We start from the raw sequence: 26,407 nt of genomic DNA on the forward strand, positions 1-26,407 counted from the left end.
CATTCTGCATTTTACTTGATTTCTTTTTTTATTTTCCTTTCCATTACCATTTAGGAGCTAAAATACCAAGATAAAAATACTGCTAAGACTATAAAGAAGCACCAAGAAAACAGATTTGCTTCTAATTATCTGTGGTAAAAAAGAACACACAGCAAAAGGTATAGAGAAAATAGAATCAAAATGATTACCCCAGGTATAGAAAGGCCACTGCCAAGTTAATGCAAACAGTAAAAAACTACAAACGTATGAACTCTATGACTCAACTAGTCTTGCAAACACTGTATCTGAGGTTTTTTAAATGGGCCAGCTGCCAAAGAGAGGTGTGTAACTTGTATGATAGCCAAAAAGCCACTCTAAAACAGCTTTTCTTAAGACAGCAAATTTAGGTAGAAATTGTTCACAGACAAAAAAAAAAAAAAAAAAAAAAAAAAAAAAACAGTCTAAGAATTATTTTGCCTGCCACCAACTTAATGTGAAACTAATGAGATCTTAATATATTTTGCCCTAAAGGACACTTGCTGGATAACTGTTGTTTTGTTTCTGAAGACAGTGTCTTACTGTGGAGACCAGGCTAGTCTTGAATTCAGAGACCTGCCTGCCTCTACCTTCTGAACGCTGAGGTTAAATGCATGTGCCACCACACTCAGATGGTGTGTGTATGTTGCTGTTTGTTTTTTTATGTTTTCTTAATGTTTATAGGTGTTTTGCATACATGTATGTCTATGCACTACATGCATGCCAGATGCCCAGGAGGCCAGTACACAGGGTATCAGATCTTCTGGAAATGGAGTTAAAACACTTGTGGTCTGCATGGTGTACATAATGGGAACTGAACTTTGGTCCTCTGCAAGAGCAACATATGCTCTCAACAGCTGAGCCATCTCTCTACCCAACAGGTTAGGTTACAAGTCAAAACCAAGTACCCAAGGCCAGATATTTCTAGAGACTTTGACAATGAACTTGAAGGGTTTTCTAGTTTGTTTGTTTTTTGTCTCATATACAATAGAAAAGCATAAAATTAAATGGCTAAGGTGAAACACAAGAGAAAACATGTTCTTCTACTCAATGGCCATTTGTTTAGGAAAACAGCTGCTTACCATAGACTGTAGGCGCCAGGCAAGCTGGTATGCAGCTTCTGCATCTTTTCTGTCACTCACTCGAACTTTGTCAACTGGCGGTGGCCTGTTATATATTGCCTGCTCTGTTGGAATTCAGTAAAGATAAAACAATCTATTATTCTGTGAAATCCATTAAATAGGAAGAAATGCTATACTGACTAAGCTGAACTCTCATGATTCTTATCCCACCATTGTACATGTGATGTGCCACCTAGTTCTCAAATGAAAATGCTGTTAACAAAATGGCAGCTCAATAAAAGCAATTATTAAGAAACAAGTATAACTTCTGGTTAAATGAGTTCTGAGCCCACTTTGTTGACTTTGGCAGTTTAATAGAGAAAACTATGTCATCTCTGTGGCTGCAGCTAAAATAACTTAGTTTCACAAATAGCTCATTTCTACAGCTTGGGGCCACATACGTGGAGAGTAGCCCTAAGGCAGACTGCTCCTTAATACACAGAGGTGAAATCACCCGTCAGGCTTTCTGGTTAGCTCTCTAGCTTACCTCCAGAACCAGGGGTGGTAAAGTCACTTTATCACTACCTGCACCCTTCACCATTAGTTTTTCAGAGCATTGTCATGAGAATTCAGTATCGGGACGAATTCATTCTGATATATCCACACTCATCAACTTTGAATCAGAAAAATCAGACTGAAATACTTTCACTAATTAAAAACGTGTGTGTGTGTGTGTGTGTGTGTGTGTGTGTGTGTGTGTGTGTGTGTGCGCATACACAAATGCAGGTGCATGCAGTTTGAAGTCATAAGACAACTTGCTGGAGTTGGTTCTCTCCTACTAAGTAGATCCCAGTGATCAAACTCAAATCTCAGACTTAGGGGCAAATGTCACTGAGTACCTCATGAGCCTTGTTAAAATACTTTTGTATTTTTATTAGATTTAACATACAAGTTTGTAAGTTACTGCCTTTATTTAATCATTGCTAGAAAGTATCTCTAGCAGGAATATAGTATAAAGTGAATATCACTTCAAATTTCAGATTTTGTTGGATCTTGGAATATGTGCAGAAAAATGCTCACAACATCTAAACCTTTTTAACAGCCATACTGGTCTTAGCTTCTAACTTTTTAAATAAGCTATTCTTAGACTTCTCATAAATTATTTACTTTTACTTGACAAAGAACTCTGTTAAATTATTTCTATTACATAGATAAAATATTTTCCTTTAAAACTGTATTTTCAAAGGGAAACAGTTTAATTAGCAGAAATCTGTTTAACATCAAATCTTAATGACACACTTATTTCATAATGTTACACTCTTTGAATTCCATATACTTAAATCTACTTGAATTTGAACCATCATAAAAATTAATGGGTGCTATAAGGATAAAAAATGCCAAGTAAAAGATGTTGTTGGGTTTTTATTTTTACCACATCCAAAATTGATTGCTCCTATCAACTCGAGGTATGTATGAATCCGTCCAATACAATTAACATCCCCACAGTTCTTCAGGCCAGGACGTACTGAAGTCTTATTTAAGTATTTCGGTTTGCATATTTCCCTAATTAAGAGATGGAAGTAAAATTATTCTGGATGAAAAGAAACATTTTAAAAAGGATTTCTGGGGAACACTTTTAATATATGAAATATCTTAAAAATTTTACCCTCACTGCAATGCCTAATTGTGTGACAAATAAATACCCAAGTGTCCTATTTTCACAAGTTACCTTTAAACGATGCGACAACTTACAAGTGCCTGTAAGTGTGATTGTGTTATAAATATTCTTCCCCCACACTAAGCTCCATAGATCCCAGGATCCCCCAACCTTGAAATTAGCAGCTTACTTTGTACAGAATCAAATTCATACCTACATCTGTGAATAAAAAGAGCACTTTGGGAGTTAAGATTTAGTACTGAGACAGCCCCCCTACTTTTCCTTTTTTATAGTATTGGCCTCATGTTGCTAGGCAACTGTTCTAATACTGAGTCATACTTTCAGTCCCAAGGCGTTCCCAGTTCTGCCAATGCTGTTAATTATTAACTCTCAAAAAGTTTTAAATATTGTATATTCATTTTTAATTATAATAAGCACTTAGTCTCAAAGGAAAACAGATATAAGTATTCTAGGGATTTCCAAAGGAATCAAGAAACTTACAATGAAATTAAAGATTCATATAATAATCATGTATTTGCTTAATGTACTATGCTAGAAAGCACAATATAAAATTTAATAGGCACAGAGAACTTTACAATAGTAAAGTCAAGTACTGATTATGCCCAATGCTGTACTCTTAGGTACACATGCTCAGTCTTTCTAATTCTTAGAGCAAGGTTTTACCAATCCCATCTTAGAAAGGAGCAAACAGCCTGGCCAGAATAACAACAGCACCTCCTTACTTGAGGAAGTGGGAAGATCAAGATGCACACACTGACCCAGGCGTTAAGTGACAGCACAGGTACTACTTAGTCACACTTTATTCTATAAATACTGTGCCCTGTGTCCCAGTCACTGTTCTAGGAACAAGGGTCTGAAAGGGGAATAATACAAAGTTCCCATATTCAAAGATCTTAAACACCAATACATAAACAAATAATACATATTACATTACCAAGTAACATTGCTAAAAACGAGAAAGAAGCCCAAGTGGATGGATGGATACAGGGTAACAAACAGACTACTTTAGACAGAGTGCTTATGGAAAGCCTCCTGAAACAGACAAAATTTAAGTCCATAAACCTGTGAAGTCCATACAACATGAAAACAATTGTGATAGAGGAGAATGTTGTAATTCCTACAGAAAACCTGGCATTCCAGTGCTCCACAAAACAAAACAAACAAACTATACAAATATGACAAGAAAGTAGGAAATAGTGAAGCTACTTAAAAAAAAAATAAAAATAAAAAAATGTCAGGAGCCTTAATACTGGCTTAGTCTACATCTGTCTTCTCCAACCAAAAGGCTTTGACAGAAACTCAACAGCCTTGCTCAAAGCTTAGTTAGCAAACATTTCTGTTCAGCAAACACATCCAATCCTCTCCCCCAACACCCGAAATGCCCATGGTTTTCTCAGCCCTGTCTTAAGCAGAGTGCACTTGATGAATAAAACAGAACTGTCTTCACACTGTCTGTGTTCTTGAGGGATTAGGACAGAAGACAATTGACAAAACTGTAGCCTTTTCAGTGGCAGTAAGCAGTGTGACAAAAATAAATACAGGGTGCAAGAACAGACAGGGGCATGACCAAAGATCTCCCCCCTCTTCCCTGAGCAGACCCGAGGAGTCAAAGAGCCAGCCAGGGACACCATGGAGGAAAAGAAGCTATGGCTGGAGTTCCAGCTCTTTAAACACTGAATCAACACAGAAACTGAAATTGCTTCACCCCTAGTGTCTCATCCTCTGTGAACTTCATCTTTTTCATTTGTAAAGACTATCAAGAGAATTGAAGACGATTTAAACATAATGCACAGCATGTGGCAGAATAACAGTGTTAAGAGCTGGTTAACACTTTAATAAAAACTTATCCTAAATAAAACCAATTGCACCTGCTCTCATGGACAAGAAAGATCAGGTAGGTCTCTTCATTTTCAAAACTTTACCTTTCCTTTTTTAAAGTATTATTTGTGTTCTGTTTTGTACTTTATGCTTTTCTCTTTAAAAACATTACCTTTGTTTTTACACTTTTCTATTAGATCATATTTAAACAAACACCAAATAGGCTTTGTGTACTAAAGTAAAGGACTTAGAAAACTACTGCCATATAATTTATACTACCTATGGAATTTATCCTGATAATTTAATCCAAAATTCAGTGTAACAAATAAAATTTGCTTAAAATAACATTAAGTATGCACAAGCTGTGACATTTCTGAGGTAGAAACTATTTTGAAGGACTTCAATTATGGCTATCCATCCTTTTATTTCCAAAACCACACTCAGGTATAAACAGAGATGTACTTTAATTAGCATTTAAAAACTGTCAACTAGGCAATGTGATGTAACAGAATGAGTGAGCTGGACAGATGCCTCTCATAGGTCAGTGGATGGTTGAAAGATCAAAGGCAGGTAACCTAACCTCTATCTAATCTGTTTCAAACAGCAAAGATCTTATTTGCCTATTCACAGGACTGCTGTGAAGGCAAGATACAAGGCAGCTTTCTGTAAACCACAAAGCACTGCCTAAATGTCAACTGTTTCTCTTAAGTATTCCTTACTCTAATGATATCCACTGGCAGATGATGTTTCTTTAGCGCTTTCATCAGTGCAAAACACTTTAGAATATGGCTGTCTTTAAATGCCAAGTAAGTTAATGCTATCTGAGTGAAATGAGAGCTACTTAACAGGGTACATAGTAATCTTCAGTAGCATTTCTAGGTTCTAGCAGAAAGCCATTGCATGAGACAGGACAGGAAACCCCTTAATAAAAGAAAAATAAAGGACAATATAGAATCCCCACCCAAAGAATAGGGAAGCTCTAAAACATCAATAGCAACTATGGATGGCTAACAGAAGCTTAATAAGCTACCATGAACAAATCTAGTTACTTTCAGTGATTTTAGGTTAATAAGGACTGAGGTCTTTTGGTTTAGTAAATGAGCTCATTCCACATTCAAAGTTGCAAGCACTGAAGAGCTATTTCTGAGAACAGTCTGTAATCAGCCATGTTTAATGACACCCCCGTTTCTAGGTTTGTCCTCTTTTATACTCAAATACACATGAAAACTGGAAATTCTGTTCTTTCCCAGACAGTAGTTTTTTATAGTTATAGCCTCCCAACATTGCCCCAAGAAACTGCTTTCCCCCAAATGGTCATCCCTTTCTTCCCAGGGTCACACATAACAGAAAGACAGATGTTATGATAGCAAGGGATGCTTACCAAAGTTTTAAAGAGGTTCACTATGAGAAACTTTAAATCTTGACTACTGAAGGAGGACATGTGAAAGCTCTTTGATCTCTAGAACATCCTTGATTCTGCATGGGCCTAATCAACATACTTCAGAGTATCAAGTTTTTAGAACATGTGCAACGTAATTCTTACCACTGATCCAAAATGTAGTTTCTAATTTTCAAATAGCGTTCTGGTGTTTTAGTTTGACGCCCCTCAAAAAACTCAGGAATTGCTTGCTTTTCTTCTTCCTGAATGACATTTCTATCGATTTCCACTTCTTGGTCTGGTGGTTTAAGCTCTTCTACCTCATGGCTTTCTTCCACCATCTGGGAAGGAGGCAAAAACACTTCACTTCCACTGGAATCCTGCCGACTCTCACAGGGCTCTGGAGAAGGTGAGTGCTTTGCTTCATCTGTTATTTCTTTTCCAGCTTGCACACTGAACTCCTCAACCACTCTATTGCACTCCTCACTAAATTCGACTGAGGTTTTGTCACTATTGTTGTGTTGCGTAGCCCCTGATATAATTTCTGAGCTTGAACATGCTTCTGCTTCACTCTGCTCCACGTTCTGAAGATACTCCTCAGAAGATTTAGCTACCACGCGTTCTGAGCATATGAATTCTTCTTGGTTGGCATTACAAGTCCTACTACTGGGAATGTCTAAAGTAAGATGGCTGCCAGAATTCTTTTGTGGTGATTGAGAAGTCAACTCGTCCAGTTCGTCTGTGATGTCTACGTCTTCATCATCAGATAAATTTTCAATTTTTACAGCATTCAAGTTAGGATCAGCACGCCCCCTTAAACATGATGCTGCCCAAACCTTTGTCCTTTCATCTTTATTTTTAACCTGAAGATCATTGCTGCTCTTCTGAGTTGGTGTTTCTTTCTCCGCACCCCACTTTACCTTTTTAAGAATCAAAATAGCATCCACATAATATTAAGATTTGAAGTTTAATCACACAAAAGATTAAATAAAATATTTTTAAACTAAGTACATGCTGATAGCCATCATATCTTCACTTGCTTTTTAAAAATCTTATAGAACTTCTATATAGTTAGAAAAGACATTCTGAAGCCATACAGCTTCACAACGGATTTTACACTTTCACTATTGAATATATTTTTATGCACTTATCCAACACCAAAAATGAAACTTCCTTGACATTGACATTGACAAAGTTAAAACTAGAAAAGCAATTAGCTTTTTGTTTGTTTTTTGTTTTTCAAGACAGGGTTTCTTTGTGTAGCCCTGGCTGTCCAGAACTTGATCCGTAGACTAGGCTGGCCTCCTGAGTGCTGGGTTTAAAAATGTGCGCCACCATTGCCTGGAAACAATTAACCTTATATCTTCTTTCACACCTTATGTCCATCATCTGCACTCATTCCATCCTTATCTGCTAATATTTAGCCTTTCTTGTGCTCTCTTTAACATGCTATACTGCACCCATGCATACACTTGCTTACTATATACATATATTATTAACTAGATACCACATATGAGAGTGAACATCTAGTTTTTGTCTTTCTAGGATAGAATATATATATATAATATTAAGCAAAACCACACTAAGTCTGTCTATCTTCCTATGAATTTTGTAATTTCATTTTTCTTTAAAGCTGAACAGTATTCTATCACACACACGCACACATGCATGCACGCACACACACACACACACACACACACACACACACACACACACACACACACACACGCCATAAGGTTTCATTATCCAGTCACAGGCTGATTCCAATTTTTTTGCTATATTGAATAAAGCACATTTAGCAGAGGACATTATTTACATTAGAAAAAGAATCTCACTGAAGGCACTTCCAAATTTCACACAATTATGCTCCTAGATCTTAAATGAACACAGTAAGATATTCTGAGTATCAAAACTACACAACTGGAGCTGGAGAGCTGGCCTAGAAGTTAAAGAGTAATGGCTGCTTTTCTAGAGGACCCAGGATTGGTTTCCAGAACCCACATAGAGGCTCACAGCCATCTGTAACTCCAAGATCCAATGCCCTCTCTGTTCTGGCATCTGAGGGCACTGTATACACTATGGTGTATGCACATACATATATAAGCAAAACACCTACACATATAAAATAAATAAAATATCCTAGTTTTTAAAGAAAATGTATAGAGTTAAATACAGAACAAATTACTTGAAAAATTAAGAAATAGATCATGACATCTTTCTGAACAAGGCTGTCAAGATTTTCAGACAGCTTTTTATAATAAAAACAGTCCGTTTTTAGACAGATTTCATAACCATGTTGGTTAACATTCATACCTCCTAAACAAGTTTCTTCTACAGTGCAAATACTTATAAAAGAACAGGTATTTTCCAGAGGTAATGTTAGGCTGCTAAGCATTTCTTCCTAGGAATACTATTTGTTATAGACTGTTTAACTTCTGCTCTATTCAACAGCAACTCTCAGAACAATGGAGAACCGTGGAGCACTGCAACACGCACCAGCAGCTCCAAAGTGCTGAGCTGTACTTGTAATCGCCAATCAGGAGTGGCAGAGAGGATGTGGCTGCTCCAAAGTGTTTTTAAAAATTAAAAATCGAAAAGCAAACATACAAACAAACGAAATCCACTGGGCCTCAGGGCTTAGTGAGTAAGCCAAGACTGACAACATGAGTTCCATCTTCAGTGTCCACATCATGGAAGAGAACCTATTCCCACAAGCTGTCCTCTGACCTCCACACTCCTGCCACAGCACACATGCATGGTCCCACGCACACAAAAAATACATAATATCAATTCTTTAAAGATCCAAAACACTTACATGTAAGTATAAACTACTGTGGCTACAGAAAATCTTAATAAGACTACTTAGCTGGAGATGATGATGCATGCCTACAATCTCAGCGTTCAGGATGACTGTAATATTGTTCTAGGCTAGCTGGGGCTATACAGTAAGATCCTGTCTCAAAAACAACTCTCCCCCCAAAACACTCCAGACTATACTTACTGTCTGTATTGTGCTTAGTAACTTTATCCAAAATTTTATTATTTAGGATATACTCTGCTTACCTTATTTTTAAAGTACTGTCTGGCATAACTCTTCACTTGTAAAACTGTGCGACTTTCAACTAGTGTTGCGATTTTGGTCCATCTTCGGCCAAATTTAGCCTGTTATCAAAATGGAAACAAATTTGCTTTGGAGTATATTACTTAGTAAAAATACTTCAGTTGCCACAAAATGAAACCCGATATGTTAGACTATGCTCTTAAAAATGAAAGCCCATATTTCTTTGTTCAGTTCTGAAAGCTAAACAAAATTACTTAAAACAGCCCAAAAGAGAGGTGGGTTACATTTTTAAACTTTTTCTTACATAATGAACTGGACACATTCCATACTAATTGCAACTTTTAAATTCAGACTTTATACTCTCTAGTACCTTGTAAGTATCCTATACTTACACTCTACACTGGGTATATAGTGAAATGAGGGTATATAGTGCAATGACTTTCAAGATTCAATGAAAGAAGAAATAGTCCTACGACCAACAACTACCTTCTGGGATCAAAGGCTGTGCCATACCTGGGTATTCCAATGGAGATTTCATGTGCAAAAGAGAAAATACACAATTCTAGATATACGAAGGACATTTAGACATTAAGTCTAAACCTTATTTACTATCTAAATCTTCACCAACATAATATATTTCCTACAATAGATCCAACAACACATCACCCCCCTTTTAAGAATTCAAAATGAAACAAAGAAAAGCAAAGGAAAAAAAAAAAAAAAAAAAAAAAAAAAACTAATTACAACCCAGAAAAACCTCCCCAGACTCTGATCTACAGACCAAGTAGTCATGCCTTGTGATAGTAAAATATCTTTAAAGAATCTAACCCAAATGATAAAGTTTGATATACATACTTATTTCTGTTATTCAGATGGGCAATATGTTAAAACTCAAAGTACTCCTGGGAAAGCTGTTATAAATTACTTAAGACTAACACCCAGCTAGGATTAACTAACTGAAAACTAGTTCTTTTTAGAGAGGAGTGAAGGCCAGTGACTTGGGATTATGAAATGCATTTACAGACAGCAGGGGCCTGGGTAAATTCAGATATTTAAGAATAACAGGGTTTGAACACTAAGAAAATAAAAAGACGTAGCCCCATGCTAAAGAAACAGCAGGAACAGAATAGCTCTTCATCAGCAGCATTCCCACTGCAATCCCTCCCACACCTGAGAGAAACTGGATAATAGTGGGCAACACAACAGTTGCACAATAAATCAAAGCATTTCCTTCTGTAGGAAAAATTCTGTTTAAAATATCTCACTGTGTACAGACTTCTATGTGTCTATATAAATAGCTTCTCATCTGCTGATATATGGACCAAACATCCCTACAAGGATATACAAAAAAGAGCTAACTGATTATCTCAGAAATGAGAGTGAGCCTTATTACCTGGTAACTTTAGGTAAGTGTGAGTTCTGAATACACAAATGGGTCCCCATAACCATCACTAATGCCAACAATAAAAACAAAAGCAGAATCTTAAGTTCACAAACTACTTGCTAATATGAGCATATGCACATTTAGTCTTTGATAAGTGGCAAACATAGTTATCCATCCTAAATAAATCATCGTTATTAGATTGTCATACAACAGGTAAGTAGCCAACATAACTATCATCAGTACAGAAAAAAAATCCAGAAGAAAAATGCACCAGATATTTATGTATTAGTATTAAAACACTGTGATACATTGCTGTCAAGCTACTGACTAGAGAAATTACATATTTTACTTCTCATAATTTGAACATGTAATTCAACTTTATTCAAACATCCCATAAATACTATATGCTACCTATATAATGTATATAAAATCTCAAAATCAAATTTAGTATAAATCTGAGTTGCATTCACCCTAAAGGAAAATATTCAACCTACTCTCAATAGTTTAAATTAATGGTTATTTTATTAAACATTTCTCCATGTTATGAAGTATTTTCAGTATCTGATTCACACACATACTTTTTATACTTCGTAACTTCTATGCTTTTAAAGAGACTTCAGTGAAACATTCATGCAAAAAAATGTCTCTGGTCTTCACATATATGTAACGAAAAAAATGTGGATCATGCCCACCCAATGCTAAATAGTTGAATAAAAAAAGAATTAAGCTTATCTCTTACTGCAAATATACAAACTTGTTTTTAAAAAATTGTGCTTCTAGAATAACTTTACCATAAGTTAAAGTTTTCTCTACTTACCAGTCCTTGTTCAAACAGTTCTTTTTCTTCTATCGACCACTTTACTGAGTAACTGGCTGGTTTTGTAGGAGAACGTACCCTGAAGGAAAAAATTGGAATTGCAAAAAAAATTCTGAAATGGAACATTCTATTTTTAAGCAGCTAAAGGTTAGAGACCAGTGGTTCTTTACCTTCCTAATGCTGTGACTCTTTAATATAGTTCCTCATATTGTGTTAATACCCCACCACAAAATCATTTTCATTGCTATTTCATAACTGTAATTCTGCTTAGTGCTATGACTCATAAAAGTATGTGTTTTCTGATGTCTTAGGTGACCCCTGTGAAAGGGTTGTTGGAACCTGCAATGGGCTGTGACCCACAGGTAGAGAACCACTGTTATAGTCATTTGGGTAAAACCATAACCTCTAGTCAACTAAAAAAGGAGGGGAAGGAGACAGCTACTGCAGCTCGTACCTCTTACCTCTACCAGAATGAATGTAAAAATGTATATAGTAATACATGTGTGTGTGCATATATATATATACACACACAGAGTATATATATATATATATATATATATATATATATATATATATATATATATAATCCTTGGGTCTGAGTAAAAACAACACTAAAAGACATCTCTCTGGTAATAACTGAGCCTCCTCAGACTGAAAGCAAAAAGCAGTCATTAATATGTTCTCAGAGCCTAAGAATTTAAATCATAAAACTATGGCATCACATTTATTGCATTTAAATTATGTATCACAAGAAATTAAAACATAGTAAGAAAGCTCTACAATTCCATCAAGCTAACTTCACTTAGATTATGCAGCAAAATATAAAAGCCAAAGTCTGCTCAGTGTTCAAACTTGAGTTTATTAATGCTAAATGATGATCATGTTTTCCAATTAAAAAGAAAGGATATTTGTAAAACCTTAATTTTCTAGAATTTTTTGAGACAGGGTGTTGCTATGTACTCCTAATTAGCCTTGAACTCACTATGTAAAACAAGCTGGTCCTGAACTTGTGGATATCCTGATTCCGCCTTCCAACTACTGGAATTACAGGCATGTACCACTATGCCCAACCCAATTTTCCTAGGTAATTTTTAGAAGTCAGAGATCCAAATGAAACTGTACGTAACGAATTTGAAATTATCAACGGAACAAAAATCGAGTCAATTCATAACACAGCTTTATGATGTGATGAACTGCCAACAAAAGACATTTTTAAAAATACTGGCAAATAACAACAACAAAAAAATAACAAGAAAACAAAACAAAACAAAATCCTTGTCCTTTGAATCAAGAGGACTTTTCCACTGACTATATTTAAGTGTTAAGAATGTTCTTGTAATTCTCAATTGACCTAAAAAAAGTTTTAAAGGGACTGGAGAGATGGCTCAGTAGTTACAGTATTCAATTGCTAGCACTCCTATCAGGCTGCAACAACTGCCTGTAACTCCAGCTCCAATGGACCCACACCCACACTCACATACCCACACAGAGACACAAGTGAGCACACATAATTAAAAGTAACAAGGACTTTTATTTTTTTTAAAGGGGTTTAAAAATATAAAATAGGTACATACATGATTTTTGCTGTTTTCTGCAGGCTGCACATGAAAAAAAGAAAATAGAAAGCTTGTGAAGAAGTTTCTAAATCTACAATTCAAGACTTTTAATAGTACTATAACTGATTTTACCTGCTGGTGTATTTTTTATCAGCTTCCTTTTGATTAACCCACAATTTTCCTGGAACTGATTTATTAGACAAATAATACCTATGTAATTATTAAGGAAACATAAACAATATTAAAGTCATATAATTCTTATGTACTATCAAGTAGGCAGACTAGTCAAAGACACTCAAACATAATAAAAAACCCATTCCTCTTGAAGCTTGCCCAGGGCTTTAAGTCTATGCTTTCTTTACATATTGCCTGTAGGGATGATCACACATTGAAACACACAACACAATACCTGTAACACAGGGATACTGATTCACCTTCTCTTCTCTACCACAAATGGCTAGGAGAAGTACTTCAATCCTTTTCTTTTCCATATATTTAAAAGTCTTAGTAAAGAGTTCAGGATTCTTCTACACACTACTACAAATAACATAAAATTTGCCAAGAAACACCCCCTCAGCATTACTGGAACTAGCCCGCTACAAAACTGTTCCTTAAGTCTGAACTAGTCTTTATTTAACAAATATCAACTACATGTTATATGTTATGTACTACAGACAAATATATGTACATACTAAAGGCTCTGCTTATCCTCTAAAATATATTTAGAGTCTAAATGCTTATGTTTAACTCTTACCCTGCCTGATTCTACATCTGGAAATGAACAAGTGATTACTTGAGTATTCAATAACCTAGAATTGCACTGTTCAATATGGTGGCCAGTAGTCACACATGTGAATCAAGCATCTGGAACACAACTAGCACTGAGATGTAATGCTAAAATAAAATGTACTGTGGATTCCAAAGACTTAGTATGAAACATTAATGAGTTTTCATTTGGGGCTGGGGCTCAATCAGTGTTTGCTATATAATCCTAAGAATCTAAATGAGGATCCCTAGGATGTAACACAGATAAATAAAAGGACCCAGAGACTGATACTGGGGTTCAAACTTCAAGCTGAGTATCAGAAAAGCAAAGCAGCTGGCCACTAGCTCTCACCTCCAGCTCAGGCGGAAAGGGCTGATCCACGTACAATCTCTTCACCAAGTCTCAAACTGTTGCTTCTCCTCATTGTGGCTGGAGGATGAATGCCTCTCTGAGACCTTGCTTTTGTCTTTTATACTTCGCTAATGTTGGGTGGGATTAAAGGTGTGAGCTATAATTCTCTTTTAGACTGATTCACCCTTGTATAGATCTGGGTGGCCTTGAACTCACAGAGATGCATCTATCTCTTAATTCTGAATCCTAGGATTAAAGGTGTATACCATCACCTCCTAGCTTCTGGCTGCTGAGATTAAAGGTGTGTGCCTGGCTTCAATAGCTTGTGGCTGACTTTGCTTTTCTGAATCCTCAGGCAAGCTTTAATAAATCATAAATGATATGCCACTACACTAGGACCCATGTAGTTTTGTGAACATCTAACCCCAGCATTGGGAGGCAGACACAGGTGGATCCCTAGAGCTTTGAACTAGTCAAGTCAGTGAGATTCAGGTTTTTAAGAATCCTCACTCAAAAAATAATCTGGAGAGTGAAGAAAGAAAACACTTGGAAGTCAACCTCTCGGCTCTGCACATACATGCTTATACTAACATGCCCCTGCATTCATGCGTGTGCGCGTGCGCACACACACACACACACACACACAGAGAAAATTTTTCATAAGCTGATATTTTAAATAAGATGTTATAAAAATTATATTAAAATTCATTTACTTTATTTTAAATAAGGCTACTAGGAAATTGGAGATTACATGTGCCTCTCGTTTAAAAAAATAATTTAGACAATATTTGGAGAGAGTTACAGAGTAAGGGGCTAACCAATGGCAACTCAAGATACAGAAATTAACAGAATCAGTTGGGAATAAAACAGCAAAATTATGAATTAAATAATGGGCAGAGAGAGCTCGTTCAGTGATTAAAGAGCACTAATTGATTTCCATAGTTTGATTCCAGTAACCACATGGCAGCTCTCAATGGTCTGTAACTCTAGTTCTAGGAGATCCGACTACCTTATGGTCTCCACAGGTACCAGGAACACAAGAAGTTCACAAACACTCATGCAAACAAAACACACATATAAATAATAACAACAGTGAACAGATACCCATAAAATGCATATGAAAAAGTTAAAAATAAGCCACTATTTGTTAATAATCTTTAAAAGCCAGAAAATTAGAAATTTTTGACTTCTTGAATTTTCTGAAATTACTGATATCCTCTCATTTGACATAAGAAAACTGAATCTCAAAGAATTTAACTGAAGCCAATCAGGATAAGCAGTCAGTTGCTGAGCCACAGATAAGGACCCTGAGGGGTGGGGTTCAATATACTTTGTGTTTTTCAGTTCAAATTCCTCTCACATAACATCTGTAAACTGCAGAGTATAATATGAAAATTTCCACATGTTCTAATTGTGTCCCTTGCACAAATAAGTTTCAGCTTTTATTACTTTGAAAATGGAAGCTTAGAATTAAATATTTTACGATTTCTATGCAGTATGTACACTCCACTTGCAGTCATGGCTGCCAATAAAAACTCAAAAACATTGTATTAGTCTCAGATACAACAGTAAAAGATGCTACTCTGTGCATAGATAAGTGACATGAAATTATACAATCGCCTGTGACCAAGTGTCATCTAGTCATTACAGTGACCTCTTCTGTAATATTTGCATTGATTCATTTTTCACCCTGAAACCTTTACTCTTCTCATAATTGATGAAGGATACTCTTCTTCCAACAGCATTTTCTCAATGACAGCTCTGTTCTCATCACTGATGGTGCTATCCAGAGTCCAAGGCTATTTAAAAGAAAGAATGGAATGTATAACTCTCTATGTATTTTATGACTTTAAAAGCTATCTTATTTCACTGATTGAAATATATGATATAAGCAGTAACAGCTACAACTCACTAAAGAAGTATACAGCCACGTTCTGATTTTCACAATCACCCTGAGACAGGAACAAACAGTTCACAGATGCATGTGTAGCACTGGTGGCATTTTAAGTAGAAGAAAAGGAACCTTACACTAAAGCCTGCTGAATTCCAAGGCTCATACCCCTCATCTGTAAGCAGCAATAATGGCTGCCATGCACAAAAGAACTCCTAGATTTCAGGCATTTTGCTCAACACTTAACCTGTTTCCAAAACTCAATTCTGTTTTACCTCAGCCACACCCTAAGTAAATGATCATACTCATTTCAATTCTTAAAGTTACAAAATTTCAACTCCTATCTCTTCTTTAAGGTCAAGACTATTATGGTCACTACCCACACAAGACCTCCCTTTGAATATCTAATTGGCTTCTCCAAACATACTCAAAACAGAATTCAGTATCACCTGTTTCCACCAGACTTTCCAACTTCACAAAGAGCACCATCAACCACTTAATTGTAGTGAGATAGTTCTGTGGCACTGACCACGCCCATTGGGGGTGGAGCCATGGGCGGAGTGACCTGTGGAAGGAGGTCGGAGGGGGCCAGGAAAGGCGCTCTTTCTTTCTGGCGTGACTCGGACAGGAGAGGATCGGGTTGAATTTCCTGGTGTTCATCTGTCTAGGTTGTAAGTTATTTCTCCCTGAATAAACATCTATTCCGCCTATTTGTTTACCCTGATCCTTATTTACCACGATACTTAATCAGCCAGGAATCATTATAAATTCTTTTCTTTCTCTTCCATCCTTATATGCAATTTACTAAACAGCTCTACCTTTAAAATCTAATTCAAATTGATCCAATTATACCCCTATTGCAACCAAGCCACTTTCTAAAACCTTGCCTGGATTATTGCAAATGGTTCCTAGCCAGTCCCTATTTCTACTCTTGCTTCTCCCCAGATCTCTCTCTCTTTCTTCTCTTTTTTTAACTACAGCACCCAAAGCACATTTGATAAAAGTGAATCTGTTACTCTGTACTGAAAGTTAAAGAAATGTTTCAACATTTAAACCCATAAGTGTAAGCCAGTACTTTACGCACTCACTATTCCTTCTGCCTAGCATGTTAGCTTTTTGTAATTCATTTACCCATTCATTCTCCCCGTTTTATTTCAACTTAAATGTCACTTCCTCAGCATCCTTTGTTACTTTTCCTCAAGTAACCCCCACCCTACTAACTTCAGTCCACACTACTTATTTCTTTCACAATCTATAAATGTTTTGTCTGCTCATTTATTGCCAGGCATCTGTTCTGTCTATAGATTCCATGAGAGCAAAGACACATCTGTCTTGCCAACACTTGGAGTGTTTTAACCTGCCCTGCTGTCTGGCACGGTGAGCATGCAGTTACTGCTAAATGAAGATGTGGCCTTTGTGATTCTGCCCATCTTTCACTTAACGAAATCAATGTTGACAAATGTGAGGAAGAGATATGGTAAAGATCTATACCTAAATCAAACTCGCTCTATATTTATTTCTCAAGAGATCTTTTTTTTTTCATAGTTGAAAAAAAAAAAAGGTTTCCCTATTTTTAAATGAAGTGTTTCCACAGACTTCTGCAACTGTGGAGAATTGGTCCTCAGTTAGAAAAGGAAAAGAGGCACTCTGGCAACTAGCGGCAGTGTTAAGTCACCTTACCTAGCATACTTACAAGATAGCCATTCTCCCTTCTCCATGTTGAATCAAGATAGTGATCTTGAAAAACTGATGCTGTATTTTCATCATGTCTGTAGTAAATACAAAAAGTAAGAGGAGAGTGATGTTACATTCATTTATGGCTGTAACTCACACAGGACAGGGGCTGACCAGTTGCTGATGCTAAGCAAGTACTTCCTCTCCTTAACAAAGAATGGACACTACAACAGCACCTGCTCTGCTGTGTAAGCCTGTGAGGGGAAAACTATAATGTGACACAACAGCCACAACACTGTGAGGCCAACAGCTACCACCTGAGTCATACAAACTCTATAGTTAAATCTTTCAGAAATATCAAAGCCACAAACCTCACTACCCTTAAAATGAAGAAACAAAACAAAACAAAACTGGATGTAAGAACTAAAATAAAAATACTGAAGGAATTTAATAACAACTTAATTTTAAAAATACTTTGATTTGGAGATTTCTGTATCCACGAGAGATCAAAGTTTATTAATTCTGTCATTTTTTTTCAATGAAACAATACATACAATATTGTTTCACTTGCAAGAAAACTGAACAGTCAGGTTTTAGAAGATCTTAAGGTATGATATAATCAATTTCAAACATACAAATGACAAACATTAAATTTATGTTTCCTAGTGAAATTATTGACTTTTTCCTGACCTATTTTCTGACATTTACTCTATGAATCAAAAGCAATTTCTCTCAACTGTTAATTCCAAACAGCTTCAAACTCATGTCAACTGTGATTCCAAAGAGACTAAATATAGCTTCTATGACTGTGTCAGCGGAAGAAACCTTTGTACAACTAGGTCTGCCAAAAGCACAAGAGGTAGACTGACTACCAATTCTAGTTCACTGCAGAAATCTTTTCATGCATTACGTCAGAGAGGAGTAACAACATTCACACTGATATATGCAACTGAACACCTACCTGAGTCTCCTTTACACCGTTAAGCTTAAAATAACCTTTCCTCTCAAATCTGCCAGGCTTCCAGCTTCCTCTCTTAGCTCCTGAAACCTCAGTCTCCCTAATGAGTCAAGCCAGAAATGTGAGTTTTGCCCCTGAATTGAGTTTCTTCACAACCCAATTCAGCCTGCCCTGTTCTTTCACCGTTTCTCTCTCTGTTCTAAGGGACCATAGTTTCACACCTTAAGAACATTACTGGGTCACTGTATGAGAGAAAGCTGGCAAGCCAGCTCATCTTCCTTCACCCTTGTCCACTTACTACTCTCAAACACACACATACAAGGGTTATTGTCTCTTCCACCCAACAAGAACTGATAGTTCTATGACAGCAGGGACTTCATTTTCACATTGCTATCTACACCTAACGGATGACATACAGAATGAAGGCAACCACTGAAAACAAGGCAGGTGGGTCATGGACCACAGGTCTGTAGTAGTTAAGGAATGAATACTTTACTACAGAACTATCTAGGCATGGTGATACTTAACTGTAATCCCAGAATTTAGGAGGTATGGGCAGGAGGATCAGGAGTCCAATACATAGTAAGGCCAGCCTGAGCTATATGAGAACCTGTCTCAAAACAAAAGGACACCAAAACACAAAAAACAAAAACAAACAAACAGAAAAAAACAACAACCCTTTACCTTAAAACCAATTGGAAACTAAAGGTAAATAACAATCAAATTTGGATGTAACAAAGACTTAACTTTCGGGGGAAAAGGGAATCAAGAAAAATAGTGACAGTGGAAAAATTATAAAAAATACCACACAAACACAGCAATAACTTGAATCTACAGAAAAAGCAGTATGACCAAGAAAAGTGTCCTTTGAAAGGATACTTACTATCAATAGGCCTTTACTGACCAGATGGGGAGGCAGAAAAATGACAGAAGGAAAAAGGGAGGGAGATCAGGTCTGTGCCTTGAGACAGGGGTAGCTGAGACAGGTCTTAAAGAGGGAAGTTGATACAGTGATGCTGAGAATCCTAGTCTGAAGCTCAGAGGAATGTGGGTAAATGAAAGATAAGGGAAAGCAAGTATTAGGTAGAATTTAAGAAATTGTATCTTTATACATCAGAATGGTAGGGGTAGCAAATCAACTTAACAGAAATTAAGTCAGGAGAGATGCAGGCTCAGAGACATCACTAGGTGTGACAGTGAGCACAAGTTTTATGAAACACATTTCTTCTCACCTTCCCTTTTTGTATGCTTTTACATAGAAACATGTGTTAGTGAAAGGTGTTGAAAGAAAGCCACTGTTTCAAATTAGTCCTTGAATCCCTTAGACAATACTGTCCTCTACAACACCCCACGTTGAGGAGCAGCAGTCACACTCAACTCAAGATGAGTCTAACTCCAGCATTACAGGGCACCATTCCACAGGCAATAAGGTCAATTATGCTCCTTAAGCAGTGGCTGACATCAGGAACGTTCATAAAGCTGCTTGCATGATTAATGAAAAATAAAAAATAAAAAAGGAAGGACATGACTGCTCCTAGGTATGGTGAAGGAGAAAGTTTACTGTGGATAAAAGGGGAGTCATGGGCAGAGGCAGGGACATCTGGGAGAGTCCAAAGGGAACATGACCCTGAGTGAAATGATGTGAGGAGACAAAGAGAGGAGAGGAGCTGGCAATCTAGAGGGGTGGTCTGGACCAAGAGCCTGACCTAGAGAATGAAGGGTAGACCAAAAGGGCCAAGTAACCAAAATGGCTGGATGATATAGGGAAGGGCAGCTAGAGGAAGAGAAGCCTAGCCCTGGGGCTGGAGAAGTTTAGGGTAGGGACCAAGGTGTGCCAGCCACACCCAGTAATAGGTAAGGACTGAGGAATGCTGGGAGAACCTGGCAGCCAGGTCCTTTCATATGTAAATGGGCACCTCAGCCCTAACGCATAAGGTTAACATTACAAATGCCACCAAAAGACCCTTGTCAAGAAAATGACACAAGAAAAACTAAACATAACCAAACAAAGTTAAGGCAGACCTATGAAAAAGGCAGAGTCGATACTCTCACATAAGGCTGACTGAACCCAAGGTGAATTCATTCCTTTATGAATTCCAAACAACCGTCCTTGCCCACTTAGCTTGATGACTTACAAAAGTTAAAAAAAACTTCAACTCACAAGCACTTGTTTCAGCCTGAATAATTAAACCAATGTAAAGAATTGTTGCTATCCCGGGCTACCCACAATAGCTTTTGAACTGCTCTGCTGAAGAACTTCAGAGGAAAATAGCCTTATGAAATGTAACTACCCCTCCCATTATTAACACGTGTTAAGAGTTCACTGGACATTTTTAAATGTTCCTTATTTCGGTACCTCATAGGGGAGGACTGGTATTTTATACAATCGAGCAGCTCTCCTGTCAGATGAATTATACGAGACTGCCACTATATAGGCCAACAATAGGCCATGAGTAATAGTATATTGTTCAACAGAGTTTTAACAAGGTACAAGGTGACAAGGTACAAGTAATGTAATTGGCTGCATTTACAACTCAGGTCTTCGGGCTTGTACCCGAGCTCCCATTCTGACTCCCATTACTTAAAAGGAGGGATAATTCTTACTCCTACAGCAAGGTGTCAAAGCAGTTTAAAGCCACACTGGCCGTCCTGCAGGCACCGGTATTTAACAACAGCCCTCACTGGATCTTCACTACATTATCCCTAAGACATCTTACATATGCTAATGCATCTTTCACAATTATTTCATCCGATGCTCACAACAGCAAGGAAGACAAGTGATTCTTGGTTTCCAAGCAAGCGCGCAGAAGCTCAAATGCCTTGACCGCGGTCACAATGATAGTAAACAGGAAGAGCAGATGCAGAAGGAATATCTGAATTGTCCAGCTATAAAATCTGGGCCCCTTGAATTAAGCTGCCTTTCGGCAAGTTTCCACAACTTTCTCTGCGGAGAAGGCACCAAACGACTTGACTAGGGTCGCTTGCGGACGCATGACCGAGTGTGAACGAAGTCAGGTCCTGTGGAGTAGATGCCCATATTCAAGTTGCCAAGCGGGGCCTGGGACACAGCGAATGCAGGAAGGAACCCGATTTGGAACACGCCCGCTGCATTCCCGGAAGCAGAGAAAAACAGTGTGGTCCGGGCGCTCAGCCCACGCCCAGCGCCGCACACCCCGGCCGACTTCCGGCAGGGAGCAGCCCGAGTCCCGGCGCCGTCCGCGCGGGCCCGGGGCCGACTGCATCCTCCGACCCTCGCCTAGTATCGCCCGGCCCGCAGGACCCCGCTCCGCGCCTCACCCCGGCTGTGCAGACGCCACCACATCTCCTTCCACATCCACATCCGCCTCCTCCGCCTCCATGGCTGCACCTGACCCGGCCGTACCCGCGAGATCCCGCGAGATGCAGCGCGCCGGGGACAGGCCGAGGGCGGGGCCTGCAGTGTTGCGCGCGCCGCTGGGGAGGCGGGGCTTCCGGGGAAAGGCGCTGGCTGGGGACGCCCGGGGTATCTGCTGTGAAACAGGCTCCCACACCCTGTACCCTCCTTTCCTCTCCCGATCCCTGGACGTACTGGGGTGTCTCACTTCTCTCTGGTGTTATATGGGGTTACTCAAGGGCGGGTATCTTTCCATTCGGACGAGAGACCCTGCTTTGTGAACTGAGCGTGTGACAACCATTGCCTCTGGTTCTGTTTACACACACACACACACACACACACACACACACACACACACACACACGCGGACACTCTCACCCCCTCATCCCCCAACTCGTCCACCACAGTGAGTTGTTAGAATGATCCAGTGGGTGTAGGTTTCATGGATTTTATGTCACGGATAAGGAAACAGGCTCAGAAAGTTGACGTGATTGTCCAAAGGTAGTACTAGGAAGATTAGGCTTTTAAACCGGTTCCTGAGTGCTGGCCACATACAAATCATTGCTGGGAATCTGTGAAGCAAAGAACTTAACGGTTTCCCAAGACATTAGATGCCATCTATGTGCATTTCTCAGCCTTAGAATCTGTCTTTCATTACTTAGAATCCTTGGCTCACTGTCTTCTACCCTACTGGGAGAAGGGGTAGGAGCTCTTAGGTCGAGTGAATCAATAAAGTAGACTTATTTCACACATTATTTTTGAGATTGTGATGGCAAGAGATGGAGAAAGAAATATGTAAAATGAGTGCCCAGTGCACTTACCAAAGGACTTCTCTAGTAACCAATGCTATGGCTCCCCTGACACAGAATAGGCAGTTAAAGATGTGTAAAATTTAATTTGGGAAATGCAAAATAAAAACTCTAGTGTCTAACTCAAGTTAAAAAGAACCAAGGGGGAAAAAAGTATCAGGGAATATGGCAGTACCTACTATGTAGGTAGAGCCTGAAATGGTGCCTATTTTCAATGTACAGAGTGAGGAGCTTAATGAAAACTTAACTGAATATGTAAGGAGTGACTGACATCCCAAGTGAATGTGTTCTTTTAAGTGTACAGCCATGTCAAGTACTCAGTACCTATGGGGCAGCCATCCCAGGAGGGTCACGGTCAGAATGACAAAGCCTACCTATGGTCCAAGTGTGTTTAGGAACATGGACCACAGCATGCAAACACTAGCAAGTGCAGCTTCTTCCTCCTGGGTGTTTACAGCCTGAGACTGCTTTCCTGCAGGGACCTCCTAGGCACTAACTTACTCCTGCCCCTGTGCTGTACATAATAACTGTGCTTAGGTTCTGTACTGCAGTCTCACAGCCTGAACAATCACCAAACTTGACCTTTCCATGAAGAGACAGTCAAGGACAGACTACTCAGATCATATCCAGAAGGTATTCTAATAAACACACACACACACACACATACACACACAGACACACACACACTTTTTAAGCTGTAGTACTTTGACCTAATTGGACAGAAAGCTTATTTGTGTCTTGTTTCTCCCTATTTCTAGTGAGTGAAAAAAAATCACTGTGCTTGTATTGAAAACACAATATAATTGCAATTTTAATCCATAGATTCTGGCATGTTAGCGTTTATGCTAATTAGTTTGGATTTTAAAGTGCTTTAAAAGCAGAAAGTGTCATACAACAGCTGTAATATTATTTCCTTATGAATGGAACTGTCTGCTAAATGATTGCCAGATATTTAAAAGAGTTCCCATCTTAAAAACACAATGGCTAAAGAGCAGAGAGAAAGCCCACTTTACTACATAGAGGTGATACAATAGATGAGTGCAGACGTGGAGTTATGCATTATGCTTGGCAAGCATTAGATGTGGCTTGAATTTTTCCAGGAAATGAAGCTGCATTTTCTTTTCTTTCTCCTCTCCAATTCCCTGAAATCACATAAATAGCTACTGAAAATGCTGTTTTCAATATGTTGTGAGGAATGTTTGTCATTGTCCTTCTTACATTTTAATTATAGTAATGATGCACCCATCTGACATTAGTTAGATGAGAATAAAAGGAGCCAGCATTAATGAGCTCCTACTGTGTGCCAAACAATTTATGTTCATTTCTTTACAGCCAGACACAGTTGTCCGAGGCAGGAATTGTTTCTCTTTACAGATGTGAGGCTCAGAACACTTAAGCAATTTACCCAAAGAAAGGTAGCTTATTACCTTTTCATTACATCTGGAGTCTTGAGTACCAGTAGCATCATTCTGACTTAATCCTTTTCTTCTCAGAAACCCCCAGTGCCAGGAATAGCTTCAGGTGAATGGGCATGGGCAGACTTGTGTCTCATGCCAATCTTGAAACCAAGAGGATTCATTTCCATTCGGGCCATATGCAATTAGGAGGAATGATGACCTTTAAACCAACATGAGGGTTTTATTTTTAGAGAAGAGGGAAAGGATATGGGGCAAGCAAAAACAACAAATGCCCATTGCGCGACTTTGTTCCTTGGTCAACATAGATACCCACGTTTGTCTTACATCAGGAAAGCTACTCAACCTCTATATGCTTCTGTTTTCTTCATTTCTAAAATGAAAATAATTAAGTGATAAAAAGTGTCTCCAAGATGCAACATCATTTGATGATTTGTTCATCTCTTAAACACTTACTGAATATTGTTATTAGTGAAACATTGAGGAATGCTGGGTTTTACATAGGTTTGTGTGTAGTTGCTAATTTGTTATGCATGAATCACAATCAAAATGTTCTTCTGTCTGAACTCTGTAGCCAGTCTCCCACTACTTGCCTGTGCATTTTTAGGTTTAGGTTTCCTTCCTACCTACTGTAGCTGTTCTGAAATTTTGGCTCAGAATTGCTACTACGTTTTCAATTTTTTTTTCTTAAAAGGAAATCAGAAATCAAAATCAATTTGTGAAAGCCAATTCAAAATTTAATAAATGATCAAGTAAAATTAACACTTGTATATACTAACTGTTGGCCCATCTTCTTTTCTTATGTTATGTGTAAGGTGTTACTCTTTTATTGGTTGACATATTTGTCAGTATCACTATTGTAAGCATCATAAGATTGGGAGAGGAGGCACCTTTGTCTTCTTTGAATTTACATTGTCTAGCACAATGTCTGGTATTGAATGAGCACTTTGTAAATTTTGTTGAATTATTCAGCAGGGAAGATTAAGGCCTGGATTTTTAAAAATTAAAACTAAAAAATGCATTAGTTCATAGTTCATATTAATTGTGTGTGAGAGAGAGAGAGAAAGAGAAAGAGAGAGCACATGCTTATGTATGGTGGTCAGAAGACAACCCGGGAAAGTTGGTTTTTTTCTTCTACTGTGTGGGTCCTATAGATTGAACGATATTCCCCATGGAATGTACTTTATATCAATAAAAGATGGGAAATTGGCACCTTAGGATGGCCACTAGGCAAAATAGACAATAACTGGTAGTGGATAGGATTTGGAGACATTGGAACACTTGTGACTGTTTCTGGGACTATGAAATGATGGCACCATTACACGTAGTATGACTGACCTTCAAGAAAACTAGAAACAAATTGCTATGTGATCCAGCAATTGCACTTCTGAGTATAAATATTCAAAAACTTGAAGGCAGAAATTTCAGATATTTTGACACCAATTTCATAGCATCATTATTCATAATATTCAAGAAGTGTCCACTAATGAGTAAATAGGAAAAAAAAGAGTGGAATACAGATACAATACAGTATTAGTCTGCTAAAGGGGAAGAATCTCACAGCATTGTCCTTTTGTAACTGGCTTATCTCATTATGTTAGGTGGAATAAGTTCATTATGTAAAGTGAGATAAACCAGTTACTGTGCCGTGAGAGTCTACCTCTGTGGGTTTCTAGTGCTTTCACATTCCCAGAGAAAGAAAGTAGAGTTGTGATTTTGAGAGGTTGGGGATGAGGGAAATGTGGAGCTAGTGTTTTGTGAGTGCCAACCTTCAGTGTTGTAAGATGAAAAGAATTCTGCAGACGGATGACAGTAATGACTGCTTGTCAGGAATGTGTTGAATGTCACTCAGCATGCACTTAGAACTGGTTTAGAGAATAAATTTTATGTTGTATTTTGCCAGAATTTTAATCAGTGAAAGTAAAAAGTCATGTCAGAGCTGACACACACACACATACACACACACACACACACACACACACACACACACACACACACACACATCTCTAACCCTGAAGCTATTTCCAATCGATAACCACTAAAACAAAATTTAGTTTCCTGCAAGGGAGTCTCACTGGGCAGACTATTTTTAAAGGTAGGCTGCATATCCAGCAATAGATGGCCAACAGAAAATGAGCTCAACAGCATCTTTGGAGGTTCCTTGTATCATAATGTCTTTTCTCATAATGTCAGGTCCTTTGCGTACATATTATGGCTTCTAATATAGTATTTTCAATGGCACTCCTGGGTGTGTGAATGAATTGGTCTCTGTTTCTTGTCCCTTTTCATGGGCTCATTTGCTTGTTGTTAGTTTTGTCCAATTCCAATGTGTTAGGTTTTGTTTCATATTATTATATTTTGTTATTATCTCTTAGAAGCCTGTTTATTTTCTCATGAGAAAC

At 38.0% G+C, this 26,407-nt stretch overlaps 1 protein-coding gene across 1 annotated transcript in view; it reads right to left on the minus strand.

Annotated features, from left to right (window-relative positions):
* Positions 1 to 21,833, minus strand: part of Mysm1 (Myb like, SWIRM and MPN domains 1) — a 34,085-nt gene extending 12,252 nt beyond the window's left edge. The window contains exons 1-10 of the mRNA XM_051188186.1: positions 21,706 to 21,833; positions 17,470 to 17,545; positions 15,614 to 15,684; positions 12,901 to 12,978; positions 12,787 to 12,810; positions 11,213 to 11,291; positions 9,014 to 9,112; positions 6,116 to 6,870; positions 2,509 to 2,639; positions 1,098 to 1,201 (exon numbers count right to left, since the gene is read on the minus strand). Coding sequence (XP_051044143.1) covers positions 1,098 to 1,201; positions 2,509 to 2,639; positions 6,116 to 6,870; positions 9,014 to 9,112; positions 11,213 to 11,291; positions 12,787 to 12,810; positions 12,901 to 12,978; positions 15,614 to 15,684; positions 17,470 to 17,545; positions 21,706 to 21,767 — 1,479 coding nt within the window. The 5' untranslated portion in view covers positions 21,768 to 21,833. The remainder of the gene's footprint in view (positions 1 to 1,097; positions 1,202 to 2,508; positions 2,640 to 6,115; positions 6,871 to 9,013; positions 9,113 to 11,212; positions 11,292 to 12,786; positions 12,811 to 12,900; positions 12,979 to 15,613; positions 15,685 to 17,469; positions 17,546 to 21,705) is intronic.
* Between the last annotated feature and the right edge of the window lie 4,574 nt (positions 21,834 to 26,407).

The sequence above is a fragment of the Phodopus roborovskii genome, unplaced genomic scaffold, assembly GCF_943737965.1.
Source record: "Phodopus roborovskii unplaced genomic scaffold, PHOROB, whole genome shotgun sequence".
NCBI classification, from domain to species: domain Eukaryota; kingdom Metazoa; phylum Chordata; class Mammalia; order Rodentia; family Cricetidae; genus Phodopus; species Phodopus roborovskii.